The 20,209-nt window shown below is 30.5% G+C and overlaps 3 protein-coding genes across 3 annotated transcripts; 1 reads left to right on the top strand and 2 right to left on the bottom strand.

Moving 5' to 3' along the window:
- Positions 1-1,374: 1,374 nt before the first annotated feature.
- On the bottom strand, positions 1,375-2,037 carry GO595_004541 (uncharacterized protein; the record flags this gene model as incomplete). Its single annotated transcript, XM_067917684.1, has 1 exon — positions 1,375-2,037. One exon carries the CDS (start codon positions 2,035-2,037, stop codon positions 1,375-1,377), a length of 663 nt encoding a protein of 220 aa, XP_067775123.1.
- A 379-nt stretch (positions 2,038-2,416) lies between these two features.
- GO595_004540 (uncharacterized protein) lies at positions 2,417-3,661 on the bottom strand (the record flags this gene model as incomplete). The annotated part of the gene is made up of 1 exon (XM_067917683.1): positions 2,417-3,661. One exon carries the CDS (start codon positions 3,659-3,661, stop codon positions 2,417-2,419), a length of 1,245 nt encoding a protein of 414 aa, XP_067775122.1.
- Positions 3,662-12,151: 8,490 nt separating this feature from the next.
- On the top strand, positions 12,152-18,561 carry GO595_004539 (Phosphatidylinositol 3- and 4-kinase family protein; the record flags this gene model as incomplete). The annotated part of the gene is made up of 2 exons (XM_067917682.1): positions 12,152-13,634; positions 14,621-18,561. The coding sequence occupies 2 exons, from the start codon at positions 12,152-12,154 to the stop codon at positions 18,559-18,561; spliced, it is 5,424 nt and encodes a 1,807-aa protein (XP_067775121.1).
- Positions 18,562-20,209: the final 1,648 nt, after the last annotated feature.

The following is a 20,209-nucleotide window of genomic DNA, read 5'->3' as shown; positions in this document are numbered from 1 at the left end:
CAATGTAATGTTTTGATACTATTCGCGACAGAAGATAAACGGCGTCGTTTTTCGCATCATATGTCGCACAGTTTATCATTTGCATTATATTCCCAAGAATATTATCATCTAATAGCTTAAACGTATAGTTTTCATCAATCGTTATCATTTCCCCGGCGGCCCAAAGACCAAGTGTTCGCTCCTCAATCGAATCTGACAAAATTAACTGAAATATAATTTCGTCATTAAAAGCCGTGCGTTGGAAATTATGAAGATAAAAGAAGATACAACTAAGAGAAATCTGGCAAAGAGATGGATTGTTAAGAACTAAACATGAATTAAGGAAATTAATGAGACCAGAAGATAATATCGATTGACCCCAAACATTTGGTGGGCATGACTTACGGAGATGATAAATTGACCACAGTAGTTCTTTTTGGGACTCAATGGATGTGATTTGACAGATTCGAGAAATGAGAATAAATACTTTTGAACAATCTTCAATATTTAATTGTTGAGAACAAATGTTTCGAATGATTCTGCAATAGAAAAATGAGTTAGTTTCATTAATTACATTGGAGATTACATCAAAAGTAAATACTTCTTTAACTTTCAAAAGATCTTCTTGAGACCCTCCAGAAATGTTACAAATGCATTTAAGGCACTCACACTCTAAAGATGGATTGGAACATAATTGAATGATTTTTTCGACGATATTTGCCTGAATGAAAAGTTGTGTTATTTGATTGTATTCATGACTAAATATTGCTTGAAGAAGCTTTAACGTTTGGATAATCAGATTTATGGGTGTATCTGGTGATAAAAGATTAATGATATCATAAACAATTTTTATATTTGGTATTTCTTCAATTTGATTCCTTTTACAAAATTCTGTAATTACACTGAGCGCTTTCTCTATTTCAATAGAATTTTGATTTTCAATTTGGATTTGAAGTTCTTGAAAATACAATACTTCTTCATTTTCACTTCTTAATTCTTTACTCTTTGAAGTAGGGGCAATAGCTTTTTTGCTTTTATACCCTATCGCCCCTTGCATGATAAGAAAAGAAAATTTTAAAGGATTTTAGCAAAGTAAACGTCTACTAAAAAAACACCAAAAAACTAAATATGTCAGTGAAACGCAAATAAATCATATACACTAAATTGTACTTCTAATCCAAGTGAATGCTCCTAACAGAAAAAGATTTCGACAATTTACAATTCAATCTAAGCACCTAAAATCAAGTTCATTTTGGCTCTGCAACTCACCATCAATTCTGTTTATTATAGATGGTGTGACAAAAAGAAAATCGTTTGATCGATTACACAAATTTCACTTTCAGACGATTTCAACACAAATTACCACTGAAACAAAAAAAGAGTTATGAGAATGGTTTAACCAATTTTGTCATAGTCAGTTGTGGCGTTGATTGATTGTGTTTCTTGACCACCTGTAGCGCCGCTAGAAACACCACTCTTTGTAGCAATCACAAGACCAATGACTGCTGAGATAATTCCTCCAATGAACCATGCGGCAACGGAAATAGCAATTCTTCTGCCAATTACTGAGTTATTTACGCAAACAAGAAGAGCTGCGACGAATGATGTGATAAGGTTAGATGTGATGTAGAGGATTGCTTCGTGAACCCTGTCGATTGAAGCTGCTTCAAGTGCAGTTGGTGCGAACATGTTGGTCAAATATGGCCAGAATACACATACGGACAATTCAACGCCAGCAATTATAATGAAGTATACGACGGTTCTGTTCAAGTAATGGCTAAGAATGTGGAATGTCTTTGGAAGTGAGATTGCAACAACTCCACCAAATATTGCAGAAATGGCAGCTATGATGTAAACTGTACGGCTTGTAGGATTGTCGTTGTGGAAGAAGGCAAGGAATAAGCAAAGTCCTGCCAAAACAAGTAAAATGATTAAAATGATTATGCCATCAACAATTCCTTTGACAAGAAATGATGCTAAGAATGTTGAGATGAATGTGGTTAAGAAACCAAGGCCAAGTAACACCAGGGTGATGGGGAGAACAGCTCTTAGTTCCATCTTTTCAATTTTGGTGGAAACCGTCATTTGCAGTCAATTATCAGCCGAACTGTTCAAAACTTTTCATCGTTTTCTGAAACAACTGAAGAAAGCCCCATTTATCGTAGATAGAAGGGGCTTGAGTTATCGCATTGAAGAGATAAGATCTTAAAGACTTTTAATTTTGTTTTATTGTTATATGAAGCAAATAGAGATTTTATTTTGTTGATTTCGAAGTCCAATGCTTGTCACTTTTTATCATCAAATAAACGGCTTCTTTATCTCACCTCAAATTGCACAAATTTCAAAAATGAAAAGAAATTAAAGAAAATTTGGTAATGAACTCATAAATACATTTTTATTAAAATAAAAATTGAACATATATCATTTCCGAAATAACTTAAAAGTATTGATCTGAATCACCTGACTCTTCTTCTTCTTTTTCAACAAATGAAGAAAAATCAAGTTTTGATGTTTTAAGCATTGGGTTCAAAGTTTTTGATTGATTACCAAAGAAAGTTGAAATGTTCGCGAATATATAATGAGCTGAAAGATCATTTTTCGACACATTTAACTCTGTTGAAATCAAATCGTAGACTTCATTTTGACTTAAATCTTTTGCTTTTGGCAAAATTCTACAAAGAACAATTTCATCTCTTTTAGATAACATATGGTAATCTTCAACATCAGTTTCATGTGCGGCCTTTAAATAATCATCAATCATTTGTATTTCAGATTCATTGAATGATGTCTTTAATTGTTGTCTCTTTTTTGGTATTATTGGCATTGGCGAATCGATTTTTCGTGGTTTAACAAATTCTTGTACAAACGAAACTCGATATTTTGGAACGCTTTCATTGCTTTCATCTTGTGATTTATTCTTTGGTATAACTTGTGATGTTGATACAAGCCTTGGTGGCGTTATAGCTAAATTATTAGGTTTGTTTGCAACCATTGGGTTGTAAACCTCTGAATTTGGACTTTTTGACTCTTTCAAATTGAATGACTCAGAATTTTGAATGTTTGATGTATCGCTTTGAAGTGTTACAACAGAATTAAACAAATTTTCTTGCTGATTTGGGTTTAATGTTGTTTTATCATGGATTTCAAATGACTGAGTAATTTTCTCTGATACATTTTCATCTAAATTTTCATCAAATGATGATTCATCACTTATCGAAAAACCAAATGAAGAATCTGATTCAGATTCAACTTGTTCTTTTATTATTAAATGATTTGGATTTTCATCCGAATTTGAACTTTTTTCTTTAAGATTTAATTGCGCTTCATTTTGTTGTGAAGCTTTTTCTTTATTTGATGAATTTGTATTAGAAATAACTTCTTCATCAAGAATTTTTACATTATTTTCACTTGAAGTTTTCGTTGATTTTTCTTCTTGTTCAATCTCTGAATTAAGACAATCGCGCAAATCATTTGTCGTACTTTCATTAGAAGCTTTTTGTTCATTACTATCAGATGAATTTGTTAACACTAAAGTTGGCTTGACAATTTCCTTATTACTTGATTTTTCATCGATCTGAATGTTATCATTTTCATTTTGCGATTGTTTTTGTTCACTTTCATTTTGCGTTTCTGTTTTCGATGTCGTGGTATCATCTGTGAAACTTATTGATGAATCAGTCATTTTCACAGATGAAATTTCTGTTGAATTTGGTATTTCTATTGTTGAGACAATTTGTTCATCATTTCCATTTTCTAAGTTTTCTTCATTAGTAAAACTTTTATTTGATTCATTTAGCTCTGATATTAAATCTTTACTCATTACAATAACATTTTCTTCTTCAGAATTTGTTATTGAGGTTTTAGTATTTGGATTTACATTTTCGTCACTGATATCATCGAAGTTAATTGACGAATCAGTTAATTTTATACTTAAGTTATTCTTTTGATCATTTTTCTCGATTCTAGAAATACTTTGATCCAACATTTCTTCCTCTGATAAGAAATTAGAATCAGAGCCAATGCTAATTGAAGATCCGTATAATTTTGTTTGTGTTTTTGTTTTACTAAAAATACTTTCATTCGAATCATTCAATTCCGATATTATATCTTCGCTCATTACAATAACATTTTCTTCATCAGAATTTGTTATTGAGCTTTTATTTGAAGTAACTTCTTCTTTTGTATTACTAATTACATTCTTTTCGACATGTTTTGATATGTTTTTATTTAATGTTTCTGTATCAGAAATTACGATTTCATCATTAGCAATTATATCATTAGTATCATCAATTGATGTTGAAGATTTTGTTTCTTTGTTGTTCATGTTTTGATTCATTGTTGAAGAATCATCTATGATACTCATAAAATATGGAACTTCGCTTTTGTTTTCATTACTTTCAGTTGAACTTGAAACATTTTGTTTCGCTAATGTTTCATTCCTTAGAAATGATTCTATTCCGTCATCATTTGAGAATAATTTCGTATTAGTTTGGGAACTTGGTGAATTATTTTTACTTGAATTTTCATTTTGCATTTTGATCGATTCCTCAGTTATAATTAAATTTAATTGTTCAGATTCGAATTTTATTGTTTCTTTATTTTGTGATGTTGAATTACTTTTATTTAAAAAAGATTTCATATATTCATCAATAGTAATATCACTTTTCGAATTATTTTCATTATCTATTAACTCATTTTCGATATTTAATTTTTCATTATCAGATGAAATCGAATTTTTTTCGATATTTTCATTTATAATATTTTTATTATTTTCTGATGAATCACTTGAACTCTTTTCTTTAAATGTTTTCATTTGTTTATATTTATTAATTGGAGTCAATGAAAGAATTTCATTATCCAAATTACTTGCAAAAATATTATCATCGCTTGAATCCGATGTTTGTTTAAATAATTTTGATGAATATTCAGAAAAACTTTCGTGCAATTTGATTTCTGATTCATCTGTTAAACTAAAGTCAAGAAAATGTTTGCTCTTTTCGATTGGTTTGGATTTACTTTCATTATAAATCGAATATTCATCAATTGGAAATTGATCTTCTTCTGCAAATGGAGAATATAGTGAATGATGTTTTTCATTATTACTTTTTGTGGGTGATTTATCTTGTTCAATACTTTGCATTTGTTGAATCTCTTCTTTGTTATTTGATTGTTTTTCGTTGAATAAATGCGTTTCATTTTCCTTAGAGTTTTGATTGTTTGATTGAAGAGTCAAATCTTTGTATTCATTTGCAGGCGAATTTGATTTGTCTTCGCCAAAAGATAAATGCTCTGCGTCTGCTTTTATTGAAGTCTTTTCTTCTTCTAAATGTTCAACAGTTTTAATAGTTGAAGAATCTTCTTGAATAGCTGTTTGATTTGGATTTGATTCATTTGAATGTATTTGTTCTTCATGTGAACAATTATTAATGTTAGGAATTTTACCGATATCAGATTTCGTACTTGACATGTTTATGTCTTCTGAATCTTCGACTATAACTGATTCAGTATTTGATGCATCATAATTCCAATTTGATTCTTTTGTTGGTAATTTAAATGATTGTTCTTGCTCAGAATTATTTATATCTAAATTGGAATTTAAACTCGTTTGTGAAGAGGAATTCGAAGTATTTATCTTTTCTACATCTTCCACTATAACATCATTAACACTTGATGAATTTGATGATTCATTTTGCAGAGATATTTGTGATTTTGTCTTCATTGATTGCGAATTTGATTTATTTAATGACATTTGATCTTCTTGAGCATTAGAAATTGATTTATTTTCTACCTGAGATTTGCTTGTATCTAAATCTGATTTTATACTAATTTCTGAATTAAAACTGATGCTTGAAGATATATCGTCAAATGAAATTTGAATTGGCTTTGACTCTATAAATGACTGTGAATTAGTTATATTGTTTTCATTTATAGAGTTATTGCTTATAGAGATGTCTGATTTATTTAGATCTAAATCGGATTTATTATTTATTTGCACGTTGGACTCATTCTTTCCCATTTTTTCAATATCTTTTTGATTAAAATTAATATCTGAAGAATCTGATTCATCATGTGCAGATATCTGAATTTGATTTGGTTCTATAAGTGATTGATTCGATTCAAATAGCGATGAATTTTTTTCATTTATAGAGTCATTACTGATAAAAGTGTTTGGTTTGTCTGTTTCTAAATCTGATTTTATGTTAATTTGCGAATTAGAGTTTAAATCATTTTCATTTATTATATCTCTTTGATTAAAACTGTTATCTGAAGAATTTGATGATTTATCTTGTATAATTATAATTGGGGATGATTCCTTAGATGAAGATGAAGAAATAGTTTCTTTTTCATTTATAATTTGTTTGTGTTCTGTGGAATTTGATTCACTTGCTTCTGTATCCGAATTGACAATAATTTGCACTTCTGATACTGATAAATTTGTGTTTTCCAAATCTTCTTTGGAATTAACTCGATATAAATTTGATTTATCTTCATTAATAGAGAGATCGGTGAACTCTGATATTGCTTTGTTTTTAATTTTTGGCGTTTGAAATTTTTCTTCATTCTGAATTATTGGTGCTTTCATTTTAATTTCCGATTTATCACTTATTTGTATGTCAGAAACTGAAATATTTGTATTTTCCGAATTTTCAGACGATTTGTTCTTTGGGTTAATGTCTGTATTTTGATTTGATTCATTTAACGTTTCAAATTTTTGTGTCATGTTAGCATTTGAGTCAGATAATGTTTGGCTTTCGTTTATAATTTGATTACTATTTCCAATGTTTGGTATTTCTATATCAGATTTTTCAATTATTTGCGCTTGTGAAATTAGGTTTTGATTACTAATGGTTAAATTCGAATTATTTACTTGAGATGAAATATCAAAACTTATTTCTCCACTTAATTGTATCTCAGAGTCAGAAGAAAGTGTATGCAAATCATTTTTTTCTGATGATTTATTTAAGTTCGAAATAAGGTCTGTTTGGGGAACAGATATTGAAATTTGACTTTTTTCATTTTGTTTTTTGAAAGATGAATTATCATCAGCAATTTCTGCATTAATATGTGCTGCTTTAGAATTTGATTCATCTTGTTGTAATTGCGACTCGGTATTACTATCTATTTCTTCATTAAAATCAATAAAACTTGGATATATTTCAGATGAGTTTTGTTTTGATGTATTTGCCTTTATATTATTATCTGATTCGGATTCGCTTTTTTTGGGATTTGTTTTTTCAGTTTCTATTTCTAGATTAAAATCATCAGATTCATGAAAACTTTCTTTTGACTTTTGATCTGAGTATTGATTTACATCATCAACTTCTTCATTAAAATCATTTGAGTTATAAAATTTGTTTGATTCACTGATGGTTTTACTTGAATTATATTTACTTTCATTTGTTTTATCATTAATATTATCCAAATCACAAAAACTTTCTTTTGACTTTTGTTTATTATTAGTTAAATTCTGTTTGTTTTCTTTAATTTCTTCAGTAAAATCATTTGAGTCATAAATCTTATTTGAAGCTTCATCGATTTTACCTGAACTATGTGTACTTGCATTTATATTTGCATTAAAATCATCCGAATCATTATAAATTTCATTTGGTTTGACTGATATAAATTTCTCATTAAAATCTTTTGAGTCATTAAAACTTTCTTTTGGTTCTTGTGAGTTCTTCATCAAATTCTGTTTGTTTTCTTTAATTTCTTCATTAAAATCATTTGAATTATAAAATTTGTTTGATTCACCAATTGTTGAATTATATTTGCTTTCATTTATTTTAGCATTAAATTCAACCGAATCATTAAAACTTTCTTCTGATTTGTCTTCTGATTGTTGTTTGTCTGAGCCAAATTTCTCATTAAAATCATCCGAATCACGAAAACTTTCTTTGGTCATTACTTCTGAGTTTTGCTTGCTTGAATTTATTTCTTCATTAAAATCAGTTGAACTAAAAATTTTGTTTGAAACTTCATTGATTTTACCTGAACTATATTTACTTTCATTTATTTTTGCATTAAAATCATTTGAAACATTAAAACTTTGTTTGCTTGAATTAATTTCTTCATTAAAATCATTTGAATCATAAATTTTATTTGCACTTTGTTCGTCTTTGAGTATTTCACCTTTAAAGTCATCTGAATTGTTAAAACTTTCTTTTGATTTTTGTTCGGAGTATTGCTTACTTTTATTTATTTTAGCATTAAAATCATCCGAATCATTATAACTATTTTTTGATTTTTTCTCTTTTTTATCTGAATTCTGTTTATCTTTATTAAATTCGTCGCTAAACTCTTTGGTGCTTTGTTTTCTTTTTAGCGTTTCCTCATTCAACAAATTTGAACTATGAAAACTTTCTTTTGATTTTTGCTTAGTTTGCTGTTTCATATTGTTTATTTTTTCTCGATTAAACTCCTTTTTTCCTGAGTATTGTTTATATTCTTCTTTTTGCTTATTAGAGTTATCTGATATATCAAATGAATTTTGTTTGCTATTAATTGTTTGACTAATAAATTCATATGAATCGTTAAAACTTTGTTTTAGTTTTTGTTCATTTTCACGTGAATGTAGTTTAACATCATCTATTTCGTTAATGGAAATATTCTTGTTATCTTTTATTTTCGGTTCTTTGACATCCTCTTCTATATTAAAATCATCTGAATCGAAACTTTCTTTCGATTTTTGTTTGCTTTGATCAATTTTTTGCTTGTTTTGACTTATTTCTTTAATGAAATAATCTGAATCAGAAATATTTTTATTTGATTTATGTTTTCTTATAATTATTTCCTTATTAATATCAATCGTATTTGAAATACTTTTGGAAGATTTTTTACTTTTGGTCTCATCTTTTGGATATTGTATATTTTCATATGAATCGAATCTATTCTTATTGTATTGTTGCTTTACTTCTTCTTCATAATCACTTGAATTTTTTGTATATTTTTCATTTTCGTTTGCATCTTCCTCATAATTATTTGAACTTTGCTCCTCCTCGTCAATATTTTGAAAGTTTTCTTTATGAATCATATATTGATTTGATTTAATTTCCGATTTAACATCGTTTTTATAAAATTTATTTCTTCTTATTTCATTTTTTTCACTATAAATTATATAATTATCATTTGCATTTTGCTTGTTTTTATTTTCATAAAATTTATTTCTTCTTATTTCATTTTGATCAATTATATCAAAATCATTTGTATTTTGCTTGTTTTCATTTTCATAAAGTTTATTTCTTCTTATTTCTTTTTGGTTAATTTCATCATTTGAATATTCGCTTTCTTCACTAATTGTATCGAAGTCGTCATTTTGATAATTTATATTTAGCGTAACCAAAGGATCTTCGTCTAACATACTTGAATCAGATGAAGATGAAGAAATTTCTTTTTTCTGCTTTTCAACTTCTATTATCTTTCTATTAAGATTAATTTTCGTAAATCCATCATATCCATTTCTTTTTGGAATAATATTCTTTTGATAATTGTTACTTGATGTCATATTACTATTTGAATTCATTACTCTTTTTTCTGTTTCAATGAATGAATCAATTGATTTAATATTAAAATCAAATTTCTTTTGTGGAAATTCCTTTTGTTCCGGTTGCTGAACTATTTCAGGTGGCTCAAGTGATGATTGATATGTATCTTCTTCTTCATTTTCTTCTTCTGGGAAAACAACATTTGAATCACTTTTTAGTATTTCATCACTATCACTTTCCATTTTGTTGATGTTTTTTCGCTTTTTTCTTTTCTTTTTAATCTTTTGAAGTAATTTTCGTAACAATTCATATTCCTCATCGCTTCGAATTGAGTCACTTAAATCTTTTTCACCATTAAATGAATAACTTGGTAATATCGAAATAGTATAATTTGGTTTATTTTGATTATCATTTTCAATGATTTCTTCTTCTTCTTTAAATGAAATATTACTATGATTTTGTTTTTGTTGCTTTCCTAAAATTGGAATTTTCGATTTTCGAATTATTGGAGTACCAAATGCAATTGGTGGTGATATTTGGAAATGAATTTCTTTTTTTGTTGAATGAATATTATTTTCCTTAGTTTTATTTTGATTTTGTTTCTTGTTTTCAATTAAATTTTTACGTTTCATATATTCATCAAAATAACTTCCATTTAGTGTTTGCTTCGGATATTTCGATGGTTCCTCATTTTCGACAATTTTTTTATGATTTTTTTTGTTTGTTCTTTTTTTATGTTCCAAATTTTCACTTTCTTCAATCGAAACAGGTTCACTTAGTTGAATTTTTATTTTATTTTCATTTACTTTTTTGTTTGACTTCTCATTGTTTAAGTTTTTTATGTTTTGTTCTGCTTGTTTTTTTAATTTTGCTGCTTCTTTCTCCTTTTCCATTATCAATTTTCTGTTCTTTATTCTATCTGCGAGGTTATAATTAGCAAACATTTCTCCCTCTTTAGATTCTATTTTCTCTTTTTTTGTTTTTGTTTTTTCTTCATTTTGTTGATTATTATTATTTTGCATCAATAAATGAACTTTTTCAAAAAGTTTTCTTTCTTCTGAAGGTAAAATTCGTTTTTGTTTTTTTCGCATGTTTCGTTTCTGCATTAATAAAATCCTTTTTGGTATTTGATATGCTTCATCAGTTGAATCATTTTCTTTTGTTTCTTCTTCATTTGCTTTTTGTTCATTTTTAATTATTTTTAGCTCTGTTTCAAATTCTGGTGATGTAAATGGTTGATTTTGATTATTATTTGGCTCTGGAATTGGCTGATTTTGAATTGGATTGTTTTGTTGTGGAGTAATTAATGGAATAGTGAGCTGATTGATTCTTTGAATTAACATATCAATGTTACGAAGTCGAGAAGTAGTTGGAATATATTGATGATATTGAGTTGGGTATTCCATTGGAGTACGTTTTATAGGTTTTTGATTGCCAAAAAATGGAGAAACGGCAATGTACAAATCAGATGTAAAACATAAAAGACATAATAAGTTATGCAGTTCTTGAACAGTTGGCTTTCTAATACCAAAAACAGATAAAGCTATTTCGATTTCATTCCAATTATTCGAAATTTCAATATCAGTTAAGTTTGTTCCAAAGGAGATTTTCCTAAAATTTATGAGATCGCTTCTAGCTTTGAAAAGAATTACAGAAACTGCTTGACCTGTACCGATGTCAATCATGAAATCTCCTTTTAAAATTGAAGAAGAAGGATCAATACATTGTTGAATCCATTTATAAAATAATGTTTCATAAGATGCTAAATCATTACTAATTATATCAGGAAAAATTGAAGACGGCCTAATCCGAATTATTAAATAAAAATGTAAAATATATGATGCAAAAAGATTACGGGATTTTAATGAATTGGAATTTTCAAGTTCAGATATAGATATGTTTAAATTTGGAATAAATTGTATAAGATAATTTCGAATTGATGTAAAACTTGATGCTTGAAAATCGTATCTTGGATCAATAACAGATACTGATAGGGAGTATAAAATATGAGACTGAAATGCAGTGTATCCTGGTGAAAATATTAAATTTCGATTAGAGTTAAAATATAAATATAATTGAGTATTTAGCTGCCCATTATCCCAATGACCAGTAGAGTATAATTTGAATTTGCTAATTAAAAAATTTCTTATCCAATCGATATATATTAGTTCTTTTTCTTCATCCATACAATGCCGTTTATTTTTCCGTTATAAAAAGAAAAAAAAACAAAAATTACATTCAGGCGATAATTTTTCATACTTTAATATGTCAATATACATGAAATGAAGTTCATATTTTTCAAATTATATGATGCAAGAAAAAGAAATTTCACAAAATGATATTTTATTTCAACTTATTCAGTAATTTCCTTGAAAATTCCATCATACCTCAGATAGTTATTTCAATTTTGAGCTATGATATAGTTTATTTTTTTAGTTTTGTTATTATTTGATCATTGTCATAAATGTGATTACATTTATTTTATCAAAATTAACCAAGTACTTGGTTTCTGGTCAGAAAATATGATTTTATGTTGATTTCTTCTGGTTTTCGTGTCGAACTCTGTTGAGGTGATATAAGTAGCCAGAAGAAAACGATAAAAGAAAACTATCATCACAAAAAACAACTTTTTGATCGGATTCAAATTTTTTGCTTTCAAAATTTGGTGATCACTTTTGAACAGTTGCGCAATGTCTTCTGTATCCAGAACACAGCTTAATTCTGAGCATTCTACACTCACGTTCCTTGTGTGGTCACAATACCAACGACTATTCCATCGTTCACTTCGTGTTGAACATAGTCTTGGCGATGGTTATTATTGCACTGATTCACAAAAAGAAGAAATAACACAAGAAATGATTGACAAGCTTAACGAAGCTGTCAAAGAGATCCTTAATGGTGATACACCTATTGAGATAATATCTATGGAACGTGAAAAGCTTCTTAAAGAATTCCAAAAACTCAATCTTTTTGATAAAATTGGTATCTTAAAGACTTGGCAAGACGACTTCATCCCATGCATCAAATGTGGTGATGCTATCGATTACACTTTTGAGCCAATGTCGACTGATAAAGAAAGGCTCAAGATTTTTGAAATTCGTGCTTATGCTGAAGGTCTTGTCATTCGTTTCCCAATGCTTGTATCTCCCAACGAGCTTAGTGAGTGGCAAGATCCAATTGTTCTTTTAGGAATGTTTAATGAATATCATGAATGGGCCAAACTTTTAGGAGTCGACGACGTTTCCAAACTTAACAAAATCATTTACAAGCGTAAGATTGATGACATCAAATGGGTTGCAGAAGGACTTCATGACAAAAAATTATCAAAAATTGCCGAATATCTTGTTAACCATTTCCCAACCAAGCGTATTGTAACCATTGCCGGTCCATCGTCATCCAACAAGACCACATTTGCCAAGCGATTAGCAATTGCTCTTCGTGTCAATGGCTATGAGTCAACTGTCATTGAAATGGATGACTATTACAAGAACCGCTGCGACATCCCATTCGGTCCTGATGGTCTCCAAGACTTTGAGCACATATCTGCCATCAATGTTGATCTCTTATCAGAACGTGTCCACGATCTTCTTAATGGCAAATCGATTCCAAAGCACAAATTCGAGTTTACCTCTGGCTTAGGTGTTGATTTAGAGGAGAAGATCAAACTTAAGCCGAAGAGCTTTTTGATTCTCGAAGGTATCCATGGTCTTAACCCAATCCTCTTAGAGAAATTCGGCCGTTCGTTAGTTACACCAATTTATGTCTCTGCATTGACACCATTGAACATTGATTATAATCATCGATTCCCAACTTCCGATCTCCGATTGATTCGTAGGATGATTCGCGACTATCGATATCGCGGATATTCACCACGTAAGACACTTGGAAGGTGGACAAGTGTACGAATGGGCGAAGAACGAAACATTTTCCCATACCAACAAAACGCGGAACTGTTCTTCAACTCCGCGTTGGTGTACGAATTACCCGTTTTGTCCATCTACGGCAAAAGTTTGTTGTCCGAGGCAACAATACCAGAGCCAGATGAAGACCCCGAAAGTCAACAGGCTAAAGATATCACACAGGAGGCAAAGAGATTGTTGACGCTACTGAACTTGTTCTATCCAGTGTCATTGGAAGTGGTGCCTCATATTTCATGTATTAGAGAATTCGTCGGTGGTTCTGACCTTAAGTATTAAACTGGCAATTGCTTGAATCGATTTTTTTGTGAGTGAAATGTTATGAAACATTTACTGTTTTGAAATGACAATAACATTTTGAGCATAAACATTTGTTTATTATGCAAATTCGTAGTGATTTTATTTAATTGTTTTTAGCAAAGGAAACTTTTTCACTTTAAAGTGAATTTCACTGCGTCCGTTTATTAATTTCTATCGTTTTCAAATCTCTGTTGATGCTAAATTTGGCTGAAGAGCAAAAATTTTATGGGCTTAGTGACTTGCCGAAATTGTTTTACCAATGGAGGTATTCAGAAACATCTTTTACTTCTCTTTCATAAATAAATATGTAAAATGCTGAACCCCTGATGTTTACTTTTTACACTTGAAGTGACAAATCTTACTTATTTGAATGAAACCGAAATTTCAGTTCAAAATAAGGGACTTTTTCATAAGCATATTTTGGATTTTTATGTTTTTAAAATTATTTTATCTCGGCCAAATTATATGTAAAAATCATTAATTCATAAAATAAAACTCCACATAAAATTAAAGAAAATAAATCCAATTAAACATAGAGCTATTTATTAGTATATTTCTTTTTTTACAGTATAAACGGTCGAAACATAAATTATCAATTTAAATGACTTTGTTTTCAAAAAAAAATAATTGAGAGAACGTTGGCATTAAAAACAGGAGATAAGGAAGCAGCTGTTATCCTTTTTGTTTTATGTTCAAATTACAAAAATATCAAATGCTAGTGAAATCAAAACTCTTACAGTTTGAAATAGATACCTTCTAAAACGCCAATCTTTTGGTTTCTTGGTTTCCATTATCCTTCAACCTGGGGGTTTGATTGAATTTTCTGAGCAACAAAAAAATATATTCAATGAGTTTAACGGTTTCCCAAATTATCCATGCTGCGTTCTTTGAAATCTCCGAAACAGGATAAATTTGGGCTTCCTCTCGACACACATCGGATAGACATTGCCCTTCCAAATAATAAACAGAAGATTCTCCCATTGCTAGATGATTTCAAAGGGAAGACCATAATTAAAATTATTCGAAACGAAGAAATAACTGATTATGTTGTATGTCGTTATCTCCCAACTGGTACAGGGTATGAAGTTTTATATGTAGATAATAATGATGCTAATATCACTCCACTTATTAAACTTCAAAAGCCTTTTCCATCCACAAAGCTATCAACATTGTTTTTCCCAAACCGATTGATCACAACAAGACAACAAAGGATGACTTTATTTGTTTTCTATGTTAAAGATTTTTTGGAAATGACTCAACTCAGTAATATGAACATAAAACTTTCACAGTTTATACAAAAGCCCACAAAATATTCTGTTTTAGTGAAACTTCCAACGAGTCTCTGCTTAAAAATACGCATTAGTCCATCAGATAAAGTAAGACATGTTGCCCTTAAAATCTATAAGAAAATGAACAAACTTTACGGAAGAACCGATTCCTTATCACACAAAGATTATGTTTTCTGTACAATTGATGATTACATTCCATCACCACAAAAGACAATCAAAGACGATCGTACACTTATGAAATATATCTACTCCCAAAAGTATAGACAAGAAGCTCCACAATTCCAATTCAAGATCAATATCAGAGAAACTCCATTTGATACAGCATCAGCAGGATATATCAAAGATCTTGATCTTGTTACAATCGATCCAACACCAGAAACCCATTCGCTTAATGTTTCTCTTTCACAAGTTCGTCGTCAAGTTGAAAAGCAAAGACTTGAAATGCTTCGAAAAGATCCTCTTATGGCACGTATGCGTATCTCCGAAAGTTATCCTCCCATCAGTGTTCAAAACCGGAAGAATTCCGATGCCACTCAAAATATCCCAGCAACAGATGCATCCAAACAACCAAACTCTCCTCCCCCTCAATCAGTTATCCCTCTATCTCAAACAGAAGCGCCTACTAGTCCTTCTGAGAACGAGTTCTCCTTGGACATATCCCCAACGCAAAGCCAGTCAAGATTCACTGACTTCATTCAAAATCCTCCAGCCGCTGAAGATTTGATACAGACCGATGAAAAGCCGTCACAAGCCGAAGACAAACCACCCCAAAACGAAGACAAACCGTCTACAACCGAAGATAGGCCACCCCAAACTGAGGACAAGCCGCCCCAAACCGGTGAGAAACAAACGGCCCCGGCGGTTAAGGGTTCCTCAACGGCTGCAGCGGTTGCTGCTTCAAGAGGAAGAAGTCAAGTCCCAGGAATCAACTTAAAGGTTGAACTAAGGTCAGGTGGTATCGGTGCTTCAACTACAGCTCTTTCAGTAAGAGTTCCATATGAAGAAACTGCGAATGGTGCAATTCGAATGATTGCAGAAAAATTCTCGAGACTTAACACATTAAAACCAGATGAACCAGGAGGATCGAAGCGACTTTCAATCACACTCTCTTCACCTGAAGAATGGCAAAAAGTTCCGTTAATTTTCAATCCAGATGATTATGTTCTTGTCATTAGAGGTATGGATGAAGTTATAGCAGGTGAAACAATCCTTATACACTTTGTTTGCGTTAGACAATTTATTCTTTCTGGTCAACCAATTATGAATTTACTTTTAATCGAAAAGAAATCCGTTATTGAATCTATCCAACGCAAAGAAATGACATTCAAAGTCGATGAAAGTCTTGACTCAAGTGATAGTGCATTCCAAGATAAAGAAGAGCAACAAATTCAATCAAATCCAACACCACAAACTCAACCAAGCGCAACTACACAACCAGCAAACCAACCACCACCCGAAAGGAAACGTACAAAATCTGTTATCGAAGATAGTACCGATAACAATAATAATTCGTTAAGAAACATCGGATCATACTCACATAGAAACCTCCACGAGAATCTATCCATACGTATTAAAGGTTGTACTAATCTTGGGTCAACTGATGAATCGAAGAAGTATTCCTTAAAAGTTGCCTTAATCCATGGAACCAAAACACTTGTTGAGCCACAGATGACTAAGACGAAGTATGGGACGACCACGTTACTATTTAACGAGACCATAACAATTCCATTATTAATTGCATCGATTCCACGCGCTGCACGCATCTCGTTTACTCTGTACAAAGTCAGCCGTAAGAAGATCAAGCCAATTGCCACTTATAACTTCCCTGTATTTCTATTTGATGGCTGGTTAAATTCTGGTAAATTTATGAAGAAAATGTGGAGTAATCGAGACATGGATTACTTCTTAACCACATGTGAATCTAATGAACCATCACCACCTCAAATTATGTTCAGTTTCCCAGTCTATAACTTCCCTGTTATCTTTGACAAGTCAGAGCCGATACCGTTCAAAAAGTCGGACGAGGTACCCCAAGACTCAGATTTTGAACGGATTAATGTTCTTCGTAAGATTGACCCATTAATTGAGTTAGAACCGAAAGATAGAGAAATTTTATGGAAATATCGAGGTAATATATATACATATCCAGAATTATTACCATTAGTATTATCATCCATTAATTATTCAGTACCAGAACAAGTTATGGAAATTCCATCTTTATTAGAAGCATGGGAAAAACCAGATGCTACACATGCGTTAACATTATTAGATGCTAAATATGCAGATGCTAATGTACGAGCTTATGCAGTTGAACAATTATCAGGACTTAGTGATGATGAAGTTCGCTTATATTTACTTCAACTCGTTCAAGCACTTAAATATGAACTATACGATGACTCACCACTTGTACATTTCCTTATTACACGAGGCTCTGCAGAGCCAACTCTTTTGGGACATCAGTTGTTTTGGCAGTTAATGAGTGAAGCTCACTTGTCACACATACGGTTACGGTTCTCAAAAATTCTGGTTAACTTTATGCATGGAATTGGGCGATATCGTGATGAATTACTTAAAGGTTATCAATTTACTAGGACATTGGTATCAATTAACTCCGAAATGCAACAGATGGATCATGTAGAAGCTACTGAACATCTTAAACAACGTCTTAAATCAGTTGAAATCCCGGAGGAATTTCACTTGCCGATGGACCCAAGATTGATAGTGAAGTCATTCATAATTGAGAAGTGTAAAGTTATGAATTCAAAGAAGAAGCCGTTATGGTTAACGTTCGAAAATGCAAGTCAATATGCTTTAGAACCAGTACAAACTATGTTTAAATGTGGTGATGATTTAAGACAAGATCAACTTACCCTTCAAGTTATGTCTGTTATGGAATATTTATGGCGTCAAGATGGAATTGATCTTCATATGAACTGTTATGGTATATTACCAACAGGCTTAAACCAAGGCTTTGTTCAAATAGTTCCTAATTCTATTACTGAAGCAGCCTTACAACAACAAGAAGGTACATTTTCTGATGATATCTACATCAAATATATCAAAGAAAATACTTCAAAGAAATCATTGCCCATATCAATCGAAAACTTTAGGTTATCTTCAGCAGGTTATGCTGTTGCTACATGCGTATTAGGAATTGGAGATCGACATCCAGGAAATATTATGATACAAAGAGATGGACACTTCTTCCACATTGACTTTGGTCACTTCTTAGGTAACTTTAAGACTAAACTCGGCTACCAACGCGAGAACGCGCCTTTCCATTTCACGCCAGCATCGATGAACGTTATCAACATGGAGCCGAACGGTTATCAACTTTTTGAGGAGAATTGTGATCGTGCATTGAATGTGCTTCGGAAAAATGCGAATTTGTTTATAACGTTGTTTTTGTTAATGTTAGGCACGGGAATCCCAGAGCTACAAAAGCCAAGCGACATTGACTACATGAAGAACATGTTAATGTTGGATAAGACAGACGAAGAAGCTGATGCGGAATTCCATAAAAAGATTGCGCAATCATTGGCATCAACAAGAACTAAGTTTAATAACTGGTGCCATAACTTGGCTGCTACATAAGCGAATATGAACGATAATATAAATTTAATTGCATTAATACTTTTTTTTGCTTCTTGAGAATTCGAATTCTTTTTGTGATTTGTCTTGACACATGCGAAGGAAACGGATTTGCACTGAATTGAAAATGTTACAATAAGAATGAATATTATAAATGTTTAAATGTGGTGATGAATATTTGCTTTGTATGCGAGTTTTTATAAATTTATTACTCATACAAAGTAATATATAAACTTAATAAGAATAAAGTATATCATATAGATCTCTATGATATTTCATATTATTTCGTTATAGGGCATGAAAACAATGGATTAAAGCAACTATCAAATTTGTTTGATGGTTTATCCTGTCTTTTGAGGAGTAATCAGTATCTCTAATGATGCAAATGTTATTTATCAATGTTGATATAAAAGGAATGCATTCAATTAATTGCACATTAAAATTTTTCTCACTAAAACCTTATGCCATATTTAAATAAATCAAGAACATCTAAATGTTTATTTATTATTCGCAAAATTTTGGTTCACAACTATTCTATCAGATTATTATATAACACATTCGAATCATCTTCTGTATTTAATTCGTTTTCATTTTCATTCTTTTTTATATTATCATTTGGTTTCATGTAAAGCATTGCAAACACAACAAGCAAAACAGGAATATTTTCGAAAAAGAAAGTTCTTACGAACAACAACGAAAATGTTATTTTTCTTCTCAATTTAACACTATAAGATTTTAACGAAAACATAACGAAAAGAGGAGTTTCGATCTCTCCAACAGGAAAAAAGATAACACACAAAATATGAGGGAAAAATAATACCGAATGAATAAATAGCAAAATTCTTAAATTTCTACAATATCTGGGAGATAGTTCCATTCTAAATCTGTAGATGTAGCCAACATACATGAAAAAGTATATAAAAAAATTGAAAAATTTTCAATGACGATTGAGATGTTACTAAGAAATTCATGGAGAAGATATATTTCTACAAAACATAAAAAGACTAAAAGAGAAAAAATATAGATGGAAATCTTAATTAAAAAAGAAAGAAAAAATAGTATGATCCTAATTTTGGGAGATATAAGTTTTATGAGAAATATAGCTTGATTTGCAGCAACAATATAAGTAAGACACTTGAAAGATGAATTAAATAAATAAAGTATTTGAAATAGATCATGATTAAATGGATAGAAACAAAAATAAAGATTGAATATTGAATAGAAAATTCCTGGAAGAATCATAGATACCATTTTTTGATTGGCTTTCGTTGGGTTAAGAAAAAAATTGCGTCCAAGTCTAGCAAAAAAATATAATAAAATTAGAGAAGAAATTGTTTGAGCAATAACGAGTGAAACCAAAAAAGTATCATAACCACAATCCAATACTGAAGCCCCAGTTAAACATATTTGATCTGTTAATTCGATGAAATTTTTTGATTCATTGACATATTCAACACCCACCATGAAGGGACCTTTAGTCAAACTAGCACCACCCCAATTTTTCAATAAAGAACGCTAAACATGCACACAAAAACAAACCAATGCGGGCTCAATTCGAATTTGTCATTATCAATTTTTCCGAGTCATAAAATATAATGTTTTCAAAAAGTTGTCTTTATTAAAATGTATGCTTTATCACCATTATAATAAA

Source organism: Histomonas meleagridis (genome assembly GCF_020186115.1).
Source record: "Histomonas meleagridis strain 2922-C6/04-10x chromosome Unknown contig_27, whole genome shotgun sequence".
Lineage (NCBI taxonomy): Eukaryota > Parabasalia > Tritrichomonadida > Dientamoebidae > Histomonas > Histomonas meleagridis.
The sequence above is the reverse complement of the archived record's forward strand: the minus strand, read 5'-3'. Positions and strand labels throughout refer to the sequence as shown.